This window comes from Frankliniella occidentalis, unplaced genomic scaffold (genome assembly GCF_000697945.3).
Source record: "Frankliniella occidentalis isolate FOCC.00 unplaced genomic scaffold, Focc_3.1 Scaffold63, whole genome shotgun sequence".
NCBI classification, from domain to species: domain Eukaryota; kingdom Metazoa; phylum Arthropoda; class Insecta; order Thysanoptera; family Thripidae; genus Frankliniella; species Frankliniella occidentalis.
Genome location: NW_026267193.1, coordinates 679,719 through 693,552, shown reverse-complemented (window position 1 = coordinate 693,552; position 13,834 = coordinate 679,719). Strand labels below are relative to the sequence as shown.

The following is a 13,834-nucleotide window of genomic DNA, read 5'->3' as shown; positions in this document are numbered from 1 at the left end:
TGATCTCCGGATTCTCCTCCCAGTCGACGTACTCTCGTCCTAGCGGTGTAGTACCGGGCCCAGCACCTATCGACAGGAAAAGCACCGCGTTAGAGCTCGGATGGGCCACCTGCACAGAGGGACCACACCGCCACCGACATGCGTATGAAGAGCTGAGGGACGCTGTTAGCACAAAGAGGAGGGACTGCGAGTAGGAGAAAAAGCGGCGCCGGGAACAGCAAAAGACTTTTAATGCGTGCAGCAGAAGCAGAGACTAAAGACACAATTTAAAAGGTTTTGCGCGCCACTTGTCTTTCTGTTGTTATCCAGAGGAAGAGAGCACTCAGCGATCACACCAATCAACGGTAGGTACAAATGAAACAAAATATATTCAAACGATAAATGTTTTTCGGAAATGTTATTTAAAATGATTTACATCAACACATTGCAAACAAAACAGTGTGCAAACTAAATGCTTCTTTATAATGAAATTGACATAATTGTTTTAATCTTTGACACAAAATGGTCACAACATCAGTAAAGAACGCAAAATACAATATTTCGAGACTTATTGAAACAATCGAAGGGTACAAAAGACCATCGTCCACATATTATGAGCCAGATCATCTTTCACAAAAGACAGTTAAACGAAATATCTTGGCTATATCGTGGCTCAGATGTAAATTTACTTGCCTATTGAAGATCTCCAACGTGATTTTAACTGCGGTTAGTATAAAAGTATTAAAATCGATAACTTTTGATTCAAGTGTTATCCATTTTTCCTATCAGCTACAATACTATGCCTTTTCCAAAGAGTGTGTTTTTAGGTGTTTAACAAAGTGAGATTTTTGTGTAAATTGTTGCTTGCAGATGTCGCAGTGGTTAGGTCTCTCCCCATTGTGTGTCCTGATGTGCCTCCGAAGCGAACCTTTTGCAGAAAAACTATAATTGCAGATGTCGCACTGGAAAGGTCTCTCCCCAGTGTGTGTCCTGATGTGTTCGACGAGAGTTTTTTTTATAGCAAAACGATGGTTGCAGATTTCGCACTGGTAAGGTCTCTCCCCAGTGTGTGTCCTCATGTGTGCGACAAGGTTAGATTTGACAGCAAAACCCTGCTTGCATATGTCGCACTGGTAAGGTCTCTCCCCATTGTGTGTCCTGATGTGTCGGACAAGGTCACTTGAATAAGAAAAACGCTGCTTGCAATAGTCACATTGAAATGGTCTCTCCGCAGTGTGTGTCCTGATGTGGGCAACAAGGGTACTTTTTATAGCAAAACAATGTTTGCATATGTCGCATTGGTACGGTTTTTCAACAGTATGTACGCTCCGTTCTGCACCATTCTGCTTCGCCTCGACAGCAGGTGCTTCGTTCTTGCGGGCGTCACTGGGGTCGCCGTTCGATGCCAGTTCGCTACCCGCCGATTGCTGACTGTCCCCTGCGTCGCCCTCCAAGGCCCTGCTGTCGGCAATGTCCTCGGGGTCTTGTTCGCGGCGGCCGCGGAGCGAGTAGCACCCAGTGACTACTAGCCTCAGCTGCTTGTCCTTGACGCCAGCATTGGGATCATCGCCGTGGTCGACAGCGCCCGTCTCGGCCTTGATCTCCGGATTCTCCTCCCAGTCGAAGGATTCTCGTACAGGTGGTGTACCGGAGTCGGCATCTGTCAACAGCAAAAGCACCGCGTTAGAGTTCGGATGGGCAACCTGCACTGGGGGACCACACCGCCACCGACGTGCGCGTGAAGGACTAAAGGAAGACACCGTGACCCCAGGGCGAAGAAACTACCATCAAAAGCAAGAGAGGCACCTGCAGTAGCGAAAGACTTTTAAGGCGTGCAGCAGAAACAGAGACTTAAGACCCAATTTAAAAGGTTTTGCGCGCCATTCGGCTTTCTGTCGTTATACAGAGGAAGAGAGCACTCAGCGGTCACACCAATCAACAGTAGGTAAAAATGAAACAAAATATATTGAAACGATAAATGTTTTTCGTAAATGTTATTTCAAATGATTTACATCAACACAATGCAAACAAAAAAGTGTGTAAACTAAATGCTTCTTCATAATGAAATTGACAAAATTGTCTAAATCTTCGACACAAAATGGCCACAACATCAGTAAAGAACGCAAAATACAATGTTTCGAGACTTATTGAAATACACTAGAAGGGTAGGAAAGACCATCGTTCACATATTATGAGCCAGCTTATCTTCCACAAAAGACAGTTAAATGAAATATATCGGCTATATAGTGGCTGTGACCTAAATTTACTTGTCTATGAAAGATCTCCAACGAGATTTTAACTGCGGTTAGTTTAACAGTATTAAAAGCGATAACTTTTAATTCACGTGTAATCCGTTAATCAAATCAGCTACAATACTATGCCTTTTCGCAAGAGTGTGCTTTTAGGTGTTTAACAAGGTAAGATTTTCGTGTAAATCGTTGCTTGCAGGATTCACACTGATAGGGTCTCTCCCCAGTGTGAGTCCTGATGTGAGTTGTCAGGTTAAATCTTGTAGAAAAACGCATATTGCAATTGTCACACTTAAAAGGTCTCTCCCCAGTGTGAGTCCTGATGTGTTTAATGAGGGTACTTTTTACAACAAAACGCTGCTTACAGAAGTCACAATTGTACGGTCTCTCCCCAGTGTGTGTCCTGATGTGTGCGACAAGAGTACCTTTGGAAGCGACACGTTGCTTGCAGATGTCACACTGGAAAGGTCTCTGGCCAGTGTGTGTCCTGATGTGTTCGACAAGGTGACCTTTTTGGGTAAAAAGACTTGTGCAGATGTCACACTGATAAGGTTTATGAACAGTGTGTACGCTCTGGCCTGCACCATCCTGCTTCACCTCGGCTGCATCGACGGTAGGTGCGTCGTCGTCACAGTGTGTCTTAAGGTGTGCAACAAGGGAACTTTTAATATCAAAACGTTCCTCGCAGAAGTCACACTGATAGGGTATCTCGCCAGTGTGAGTCCTGATGTGCTCAACTAGATTCCTTTTTTCAGCAAAAACTCGCATACATGTTTCACATTTGAAACGCCCCTCACTTGTGTGAACACATAATAAATGCTCTTCCATTTTAGCTTTCGCATGAAACATTTTGCCACATTGTTTACACTTAAACCCTAAATTGGCGCGTTTCCGCAAATGTCCTTTCATACAACTATCTTGATGGTTCACTGCGTCGCTTCCAAGGATGTTCTGGGGGTCACGAGCGCGGCTGTCGCGGAGCGAGTAGCACCCAGAGACCACCAGTCGCAGCTGCTCGTTCTTCACACCGTCGACGCCGTGGCCGACAGCGGACGTCTCGGCCTCGGCCTTGATCTCCAGATTCTGGTTCCGGTAGGCCGACTGTTGTCCTGGCGGTGTACCGGTACCTGTCGACAGGAAAAGCAGTGCGTCAGAGCTCGCAGTGCGACTGCGCCTGCCGCTGAGGGACCCACACCACCACCGCCACCAATGACATGCGCTTGCTGCACTGATGAGGCACTGCAGCGAAGAGAGAGAGCATGGCAGCAGAAGCAGATGCAGGGCCTGCAACAAAAAGACGTGTAAGGCGCGCAGCCGAAGGTGCAGTCACGTTTAAAAAGTGCTTCAGGACTGCCAGCACTGAAGGGCCGACACCGCCAGTAGTGTGCGCGCGAAGGACTGGCGCTGATCACCCCACGGCGGCAGAAAACAAACGCAGTGCCTGAAACAGGGGCGTAAGGATCATCGGAAACTGAAGCAAACCCTGCGAATCTTTATTTTTGTTGACGGCAGGAAATATCTCGTTGCTTGCTCACAAGGTCATTGAACGAGGTATCACTTGGAAGAGGAGAGAGCCACGTCGATCCTTTTAAAACAGTCAGTGTCCTGCGGGCTCATCACCTGCAACAGTAAAATGAGGTTCGCGTTCTTTTTCAACTGGCGCCGCGCCGGGCTGGTCGAAACACACCGCACTCGGTGGATCCCCGTGCTGGCAACACCCTCAACCCCGTCTCTCTCTCTCTCTCTCTCTCTCTCTCCCACACACACCATTGGTAGTCTCCGTATTGGCCTCACGCAGGGCGTGTCCTGATAGAGGGGGCACTTCATCAAGCGCAGAGGAAGGGCGGAGGGACCCGAGCAGGCAGCCGAGGGGTGTCGCGTTCATCATAATTAATTGAATGTTGTGGGTCGGGGGCGGCGGTTCGGGTCGTCGTCGAGGGGCGGACCAACGCTCCGTAAAGGGTTGACGGCGTCGTTGACGTGTTTCTTCCCACGACACGCGCGGGGCGCCGCCGCCGCCCTGCTGGAGATCAATTCGTCCAGAGACGCCGCCGCCGGCAGACGGCGCGAGTCTGGTAATATAAAGCGATTTCACGACAGTCAGTCGTCATGGTGACGTCACTAACAACGCTAACGAGGAAGCGGCATATGCATGTGGTGAGGGTCCATCCGGCGGCGCGGGCCAGGGCCCTCTGCAGGGTGCCGCTGGCGCCGCGCGCCCACAGATTAACTGATGGGGCTTCCTGCTCCACACGCACCCGTGGCACCGCAAACATGCTGGCAAACAGCTCGGCACGGAAACGGTTCAACGAGACAGTCTGGCCGACAGTTATTTTTGCCTGGTGGGGTTTCTTCCTCGAGAAGCTTTTATTGCCTGATAGGGTTTCTTACTGGAGAAGCTTTAGCTTCGAAAGTAATATGCTTTTCTCTCTCGAATTGGTATAGAACGCGACGTGGGGGAAGAGCATAAATTTTAATTTAGCGTTTTAAAACACGGGAAAGCGGTAAACCATAAATTTAAAAGAACAAAACAAAACAGAAAAAGCACCCACGTTCCACCTAAAAATTGAAGGCCCGCATTTCTCCCGCGACTGTAAAGATATCACCAACGCGCGCGACCGACGTCGTCGGCCCACCCCCGCGCGGCTGAGCCGGAAGGAAAGCTGATACACATTTTTGACATTAAATTACGACTGGCGGTTTGGTGTGGCGGCCAAGCAGTCGCTTCCTCCCGCATATATACAGAGATACGCCACACAGGGTCGTTTCAATTTCATTTTGGGTGCATGATCTTCGTCTAATTGGTAAAGCAGACGTCATGCTGGGTCACACGAGGCATATCATTAACGGGATATATCCAGCGCTCGCCCGGGCCGGGGCAACAAGGGCATTGCCTGCTGTAAAACAAAATAAAAAGGTGCTGTACCCACTTTCGACGTTCAAAACTGACCACAGCTTTTCAGAAATCTATTGCGAAAGAAGTCAGACTCTTCAACAAAAGCAGTTTCTTCTAGGAACTTATTCCGAGAAACACTTCCTCACTACCCGCATTTTGGTTGGGGGACAGGGTGGCGAGGGGAGGAGGTGGGGAGGGGGATGAGAAATCGGCAGCAAGCTCGAAGAAGCTGCCTATAAGGTGTGCAATTTGCTGTACAAATTCCCTGTATAGTCAACCCGAACTACCCACCTAAACCCCGTCAGCCGGACTTGAAACAGCGCCTGCGTCTAATGGTTCGACAGCACAATGCACGCGTATACGTTGAGAACTACGCATTTAGTTATCGCTGTAGAAACGTTTTGTAAAGACTGATTCGACGGCCATTGCTCACTCCCCTCGTACGCCCATGGCTCGAATGAGGAGTCCATTAAGGCGTCCCATGGCGTGGCGCGCGGACAATTAAAACGGGACGCCTCTGCTCATCTCGTACAATCTGCCATGGGCCGCGACCAGCAGGCCTCCAGCGTCTGATTGCGAACAGGAGTGCAAAAGTTCCCTTTATTATTTGTCTAGTTTTCTGCAGAACATTCGCATAGAAAATACATAATTGTCTTTCAGCTGCGTCCACTAGCCAAGCCATAGCCGGTTCATGGAGGAGGGTAATCAGGTGTTTCGTTGCAGGAACGTTGCAAGTGTAAAGTGAAGGCAGTTTGACGGCCTAAGTAAAATGAACATAAGAACATTGAAAACCTCTTGCGCTTTAAACTACTGAGTACGTTGCTCTGCGGTGACGAAGGGAACGAAAAGAGGAGAGGAGGGCGAGGGAAGGGTGATGAAGAGGTACAGAGGGGAAACGAAAAAGGAATCGAAGAAACAACGCAAGTTATCCGGATCAGACGAATCAATTCTGTCGCGCTGAAATATAGATGCGCGCCCAAAATGACCGTTCACAAATGCATGAATCTGGGGGAAGTCACTGTGTGTGTCAGAAAGAGAGACATGGGGAGGAGTGAAGGAGGGGGAGGGGGTCGGTCAGCGCAGAGCAGACGAGACAAAAAAATCACACTGAGTCGGCGGAAGAGAAAAAAAAACCACTGACGCCTGACGGTCGTACCGTTAAGGAGTAGTTGATGACAAGGACGAACTACGCGCTGGCCGCCGCCAATGAAGCTAGGCTAGTGGCCAACGCTGTCCTCGCCCACACTGCACTCGCATCGCTGGAATCCTGGCTAATGAGTAAATTGCTCTTAAGAAGAGATTGGGGCCCTGGGCTGGCTGGGCGCGGCCGCCGTCGGTCAGCAACAGCTGCGTGCGGTGGGTGGGAGGCTGCTGCCAGCTGTTCAGCTAATTGTCGACCCGGCAATCACAATAGCCTTGGGAAAGTCACTCGCCGGGGTTGAACGCGCTCAACTTTCTTGGTCCTGCAACCCTTCCGGTAAAGAAAAAAGGTGATGAGTCGCTTCTCTGCAGCGTTGCGTCAGAAAGTTTCAGTTTCATGCCTGTGTAATAAAATGCAACAGGGTCCTAAAGGTAGTAAAAATTATTGACGCCTACATGATCCAATGAAAAGTCATGTCGAAGTTTGGCTAATAGTCTTTGAAATCATCAAAAAATGCTACAATAACTATCATGGCAACCAAGAGGGAAGCGCTTTGATTGGTACAGGCAATTCCATGAGAGAAATAGTGCGTCTGAAAGTGTAGAGGTAAAATTGAAATCATTCAAGCGCTGCGCTGCCTTAGAGAAACAATAAAAGGAGGGGGAGGAGAGAAGAAAGAACCACCGAGAGGAAAGAATCCCTCACACTCCATGTGTGAGTGTGCGGCCGTTTCGATGCGGCGAGGCCGTGATAGCCCTGCCGCCTCCCCGCATATAAATGTGTATCGTCATCTACGTAGCAGAGCCGCCCGACCCAAACCCGTGCAGGGGCGGAGGCGCGGCCCCGAATATGTACATGGCGCAGGAGATTGAGCGGGAAAACTCAAGCGGGAAAATACAAACGCACAACGCGCGCACGCATACTCCCGTATCACGGTGCCACATACGGGATGAGATCTGACCCTCCTCCTCCCGCACCCTCTAGGGCTGCAGCAAAAGGCAAAGCCAGCAGCCAGCGCGCGCTCAGCTGAGCAGCCCGGCGCGGCCTCGTTGTTGTTGCGAACATGGATTCATTTGCCAGCTATTGCCCGGCCCGGCCGGCCGGCTCGCCTCTCCGCCACCTGGACAGTCGGCCTAAGGGGAGTTATTAACATGTGCATGTTTATATTTCTCAAACTCATCTCGCTTTTTCCCCTCCGCGGCAGTACGAAACACAGACCTAAAGCGCGCAGGCAAATACACCTCAAAAGAACGCGGCGTATCGAGTACACAAATACAAAACCACGGAAAGAAGATCCCTTCCACGACGTGGGCACATGGTGGCCATGTCTAGCAGCGAAACGCCACCCCACCCAATCTTTATGAGATTCAAAGTGCTAACATAGGTCATCGTGAACTGATAGAGGTGTACAAACGTAGTAAGCAATGTATAATTAAAATTTGCGCTGGTATTTTCTACCGATTAAATGGAACGATAGTAAGATACCACCTTTGTCCCTGCGGGATCCAAAACTTGCTTGTATACTTTTAAAAACAATTCGCACCACTCTGGGCGGCAGCGCGCCCGCACCCACAGTGGCCTCTGCTGGGGAATGATTCCGCCAGCAGAGGAGTGTTTTGCAGCCCCCGATTGTGTTTGCGCGCCCCACGTTGTAGTAGCCCACAGCGGCAGAGGGGAGGGGGCGGGGGCAGTATTGTCGTGCAAAAGCGGGGGCGGGGCGCGGCGGCCCTCCGCCGGTCGGCCGTGTGGGGGGGCCCCAGGGGCACCATTGGCCTCCGCTCTCTTGGCGAACCGGCAAAGCCGCGAAAGCACCATCCCTGCGGCGGAGCGGGGGCGGCGGCCGGGGCGACCAAAGCCAGCCCGCGCTATCATATCTCCACGCCACGGCGAGCCAACGGCAAGCAAGTCCAGAGAGGGAGAGACAGTCCGGAGTGTCAAACTGGCAGGTAAACAGACAAGCGGCCAAGTTAGGTCCGAGGCAGGGGTTGGCCGAGAGCGGAGCCGGCTGGCGGCCGGCCCGAGACAAGCAATACCAAATCACTTTTTCATCGCGCGGGGGGCAAAAATGATTTTGGGTTGGTACGGCTGCTGTTACTGCTGCCCCACAACGAGAACCCAAGTTTACACTTGTAGGTGTGTCAAAGCCACGAGGGGGCACCAACTTCAAATACTCACGATTAACGCGTGGGTTAATCTCTTATACGTATTCAGCTGATATTAGCGAACATTCACAAGACATTTATTCATAGTGAATTTTCATTGCTTTTCACTGATTATTCACCGCTGTTCAGTGATATTCACTGGTATTTGGTGATATTGACTATTTGGATATTCGCAGCACACGAAATTTTCGAGTAGGCATGCTCCCAGCCATTTGTAGAGACACGAGTGGTAATTTTTCAAAAGAAAATTCACGCTTTTACTCTCTTAAGTGGACGAATGGGCATTTACACACCTACGAGTGTGCGACATACACACACGTGTTTTCCTTCTACAAAACTTCACCTTGCTCGTTTTGTACCTTTTTGCCTTTCTCGCGTGATTCTGAAGAGGAAAACTTTTTCTTCCTCCTCCTAGCTCTCCGCCCTTCCTCCGTCGCTGCGCGCGCGCGGTGCGAAATGCTGAATGATGCGGCCGCCCGACGGGCCCACCCCGCCCCGCCGCCCGCCACCACACCCGTTTGTCCACGTCGCCACGCCGCGCCACGCCCCCTCTGTCCCGGCACATGTTTCTTTGCATTTTTCTCCGGCAGAGCAGCGTCCGCCGCCCTTTTCTCACCGACTCGATTTCGGCCCGTGGCAATCCGTTAGCGGGGCGCCCTTAGAGCAGCAGCAGGCGGCAGCAGGCCTCCTGCGAGCAGCAGCGCTGCTGCTCCGTCAGCACGCAGCAGCAGAGGGGGCATTCCATGCCCTCCAGGACATGCGGTTATCCCCTACTCGGCGTAATGAAGCCAGTTTTGGGGGCGGCCCCGTGGAAGAGGAAAAGGCGTTCCTGGAAACAAATTTCAGCCCCGCCCTGCACGCGAAACTCTACTCGAATATGGCGGAATCATTTTCTAGGAGGGCGGGGGGGCGCGGTCCAGGTGGTCAGCGCGGCGCACAGCGTGCCCTCCGCCCTCCAGGCTCCTCCAGGACCCCCCAGCGCAGATTAAACAGACCGCGCAGTAAAGGCAGAGGACGTTGTCGTGCTGCTCAACTGAGCTTGTCTTGGTCCAATCTCGCTGCTACTGCTGCTTGAAATCTAGCTTCCAGCAACAGCAGCACTCCTCCAGCACAACTACTTTAGGTGCGGCGTCCAGCGTTACCGTGGACCGTGGGAGAGGGGCGGCCAACTCAAAGAAATCGTGTATACGCAGAAATAGGAAAAATACCTACAGAAAAAATACAAAAAACAAAAACAAACCCTGGACAATACGACGAAACACAAAGAAATACAACGAAAAACACGTACTTACAAAGTACAAGGAAAATGCAAGAAATACACGCGAAAGCCTTTTACAGAAATACACTAGTTGCCCCTCGCCCTCACATTTTTTTTAAACCGTGGGGTGGCGGGTGGCAGGCTGGCCCACAATTAGGCAGGCATGGTCGAGAGTTTATTTCAAATCGCGCGCGCTCCCTGCCAGTGTCAATACAACGGGAGGGTATCTCTCCCTTTCTATCGCCACGGAGTGGCGTGCCATCTCGAAAGACAAACACGCGTGAATGAGATATGACCAACCCTTTTGTCAACGCGCGCGCACCGTTCGCCGCGATGGCCATCCCGTCCAGACGGATCAATGTGGAACCAGACCACACAAACACAGAGGAAATGCGCATTATGCGCGATTTACTTTTTAGCAGATGATACATCAAGAAAAAACAAGAAGAAAAAAGAAACAGAAATAAACTAAAAAGAAACCAATTGATTTGATGTTTTTTTCGACAATGTATATGAAGTAATGTCAATAACAGTGAAAGCAAGAAGTGCACATGTATTAACAAATTAATAAAGTGGGCCGAAAGTGGGCGTAAAACGTTTTTCTTGGACGTCAGTTTCAAAGACGGGTAGATGATTTTAATATCGACCCTTGAAATCACAGAATCTGCCTTGAAACCATCTGCCATTGAAAAGCCTTGAAATTTTGGGTCTGCCATGCAAGGGGTTGCCTTGGAATACCAGGCGAAAATTCCAAGGCTTCATTGTGATCAAAAAAGAGTTGTAGAGTTTTTATAAAAACACGTAATTATTCTGAAATCCACAATAAAAGGCACACCATTTTAAACAAATATGAGCTGCAATAGTCTTCAGGATAGCCAAAACACAAAAGGAATGCATCCAGTATGGCGTCCCCTGCTCACGTAATAATGCTCACTCTAGTGCCGTTGATGACCATCGTTACAGCGGAATAGAGCCCTTGACTGTGCACGCGTCACGCAGGAGCTATTGATTAACTCTTTAGGCCCCAGTGACCCCGGGGAGCCGCGCGGCGCCGTCCGCCGCCCGATTTCGTTTCCCCGTTCACATTGGCCGGCCCGGCCCTCCAGCCGCTCGCGTGCAGATAACGTAACGTCCAAATAGTGTCTTCGTGAGAGGCCAAAGTTACGCGGGGCGGACAGTAGTAGTGGTGCGACGCCCCAACCTCTTTCCCAAAAGCAACCCCCCCGCCAAGCCCTCTCTCTATTTTTCTCTCTAATCGAATGCCCCTTGCCACCCCCCCTCCCCATTTTCCTTCTTTTCCCGCCAGTGCTCCTCCCTCTGCGCTCTTGCTCATTTTACCGGTATGTTACCCAGGCACGCTCGCCCACACGGCGACCGACCCCTGGAGGACAATCTCTGTGGCCATGCCAATAGGAGGGTACCCTAAGCGGGCGGCTTGGCGCGCGCGCGCGCACACACACACACACACACACACACACAAGCGCGCCCACACAGAGGTCTCGGCCCTCTATAAATGTTTGAGCGAGCTCCGGCAAAAAGAGAGAACGCCCCGATGCTCTGCTCCAGACACTCGCCCCCCACCCCACCACCGGACCGGGCTCCATCCCCCATGGTGACACCACCCCATGTTACCATTGCATCGCCGTGGTGATCGGTGCGTCCACCTCGTCGCCAACAGCAGGGCCCGCAAGTGCCAAGGGTCCAAGAACCAAGGGGCCCAAGTGGCGGGCGGGCCCCGAGAGGGACGGGACGGCGCAGCGGCGGCCGCCCCCGAGGAGGCCATGATTGCCCCCGGCAGACGAAAGGGCGACAGATTACCAGCGAGTTAACCAGAGAGACGGAGGGACGGGAGGGAGTTGTAATAGTTGATTGAGGCGAGTCGGCTGCGCTCGCCCGACCGACCGCCCGGGGGTCGGCCAAGGCTGGCAGGCGGAGCGGACAAACAAGTCACAAGTCACACGACATCCTTTCTTTTTTTCCTTCTGATTTTATCCCGTCCAAGAGAACACTAAATTTTAGTTGATTGTGGGCGAGCGAGAAGACACCATGGCGAGGCCTGCCCCTCGTGACATGTGTCCTCTAACAAACACTCCACGCCACTGTGTCAAACTTTCTGCAGCAATTTTAAGAAACATCCGCTGCTGACACACACTGCACTGGTAACAACAAAGGTAGGACTAAAATGATTGTTATGCCTTTGCAAAGGCATTCAAGAATGCGGACCTCTAGAAAGACCGCGAAGATGCTAAATTTTCATATATATATTGAAATAGTGTCGTGCCTTTCTCAAAAGGCATTAAACTTTGCCGCCATTTAAAATGCTCCATCATTGTTTTATGTGTGAGGATCAGATCATTTGCTGCCATCTGCAGATTGCTCGAATCGCGCCAAGCAGTAGAAAGTAAATAAACATTTAATTTAGAAAGGGTTAAACAAAAACCAACTGAACAACGGCAACGACATATGCGCCCTGCGCACAAACACCAACAGTGTCTCTACTGCGCTCCCGCTCTCCCCCTTCATTCCGTATAGCACGAGCGCCGGGACGCTCTTGCTCGGCTGGTTCGCCCAGGTTGCTGCTGCGAAGTCTGTGTCTGCGTGGCGCGCTGCGGGGGGCCGGCCGGGCCGGAGAGAGAGTGGGTGGCGCAAAAAGTACGGGCTCGCTGGACTATTTAACTCCGCGTGTGCAGAGGCTGGGGCCGCTCTCCAGATATCAGGATTAATTCATTAGGCAGAGGCAGCCTGGCCTTGTCGGGCGCGGGCGGTGGCGGCGGCCTCGAGCGAGCCGAAACCGTGCCCGCGAAATTTTTAATGTTCAAAGCAGAAAACTGCTGCACAGCGGCGGCGGGAGCAGAGGGTTCTCCTTGAAAAATGGATGAAAATCATAAATACAACGAATTTTGGGAGAAAACAAAACAGAAGGAAAGCGAAACGTCTACCCTATGCTGGTCCCCGGGCCACAGCGGGGAGCGCAGCACTAGCCCAACCACCGCCGATGGAAGCCCGTCTCCAATTTTCATGAGGATCCACAATTGAGTGTCTCTTTCTCTCTCCCCCTTGCGGCGGCTCACTGGTCGTGCCCCTGGCCGGCTCACTGCTGGCTGTGTAGGACAGGGCCACTTAGCTGGGCGTCGCATGGCAGCGTGGCAGGGCGCAGAGTCGCCTTGATTACAAGGAAGGCGCCATGTTGGGGCCACAAGGGGCCCCCGCCGCCCCGGGCGGCCCGGCCCGGGCCCAAGACACACTGCCCGGAGCGCGCGTGGGGCAGCGCGCCTGCGAGGTAGGCCGCCCGGGAGCAGCCCTGCGCGGCGGGCGTGCACACCTCGCAGGCGTTTCAGCCAGCACAGCACGCCAGCGAGGTAGGCCGCCCGGGAGCAGCATTGCGCGGCGGGCGTGCACACCTCCCAGGCGTTACAGCCAGAACGCCCGCGAGATAGGCCGCCCGAGAGCAGCCCTGCTCGACGGGCGTGCATACCCCGCAGGCGCGCTGCGTGACGACACGACGAGCTCCCAAGGTAAAAAACACACACGCGCCTGATACCATCGCACACACGCATGCCGTTAGCGTGCGCCCCGGCGGTGTGTCACGCTGCACTGATTATACCCCGTTCACCCGCATTAAGGGCATTACGATAATGGCGCCTGCAGACCCTCGTTCAAACACCTGCGGGGGGAAATTTGCCTCCTTTTTATTATTTTTCATTTTGTCTGGTCCCACTTATGGGGGACTCTGCGCTTTCCACATAAATTTTCAACGAGCATTCTGTATGATTGCTGAAAATAAAAATTCTGATCATAACCTAAGTTTTCACGCGGCGAAAATTGCTCTAAAATTGCAAGTCAGGAATATTCGCATGAGAACTATCAAACCACCAGGAGCGCCCGTGCTTACTGCGTACGACGTCTAAAAACGTCGTGTCCAACAAAAGCAACTGTCTTATACCGCCGGCCACACACTTTACTCGCTCCCCCTCCCTGTTGCTGAGGTGGCGGAGCGTACTCAAAGAGTTTTGTTAAGCTCCCCTGCAATCCAACCCCAAGCGACCCCAATAATAACCCTTTTGTAGCGACAAGCTGCGATCCCGCGCACGCGCCCTCATGTGTGTGTGAGAGGGACAGAGGGAGAGAGAGAAAGAGAGGGAGTGAGAG

General features: G+C 52.0%; 2 protein-coding genes across 2 annotated transcripts in view; both read right to left on the bottom strand.

Moving 5' to 3' along the window:
* Positions 1–1,767, bottom strand: part of LOC113211272 (zinc finger protein Xfin-like) — a 7,622-nt gene extending 5,855 nt beyond the window's left edge. Inside the window, exons 1-2 of the mRNA XM_052268035.1 lie at positions 1,740–1,767; positions 1,305–1,639 (exon numbers count right to left, since the gene is read on the bottom strand). Coding sequence (XP_052123995.1) covers positions 1,305–1,639; positions 1,740–1,767 — 363 coding nt within the window. The remainder of the gene's footprint in view (positions 1–1,304; positions 1,640–1,739) is intronic.
* A 255-nt stretch (positions 1,768–2,022) lies between these two features.
* Positions 2,023–3,438, bottom strand: LOC113211268 (zinc finger protein 84-like). The gene has a single exon (XM_052268067.1). The coding sequence runs from the start codon at positions 3,135–3,137 to the stop codon at positions 2,355–2,357; it is 783 nt and encodes a 260-aa protein (XP_052124027.1). The 5' UTR covers positions 3,138–3,438; the 3' UTR covers positions 2,023–2,354.
* Between the last annotated feature and the right edge of the window lie 10,396 nt (positions 3,439–13,834).

Excerpts from the sequence above, each read along its gene's own strand:
- LOC113211268 (XM_052268067.1), bottom strand. The coding sequence starts at position 3,137 with ATGAAAGGACATTTGCGGAAACGCGCCAATTTAGGGTTTAAGTGTAAA.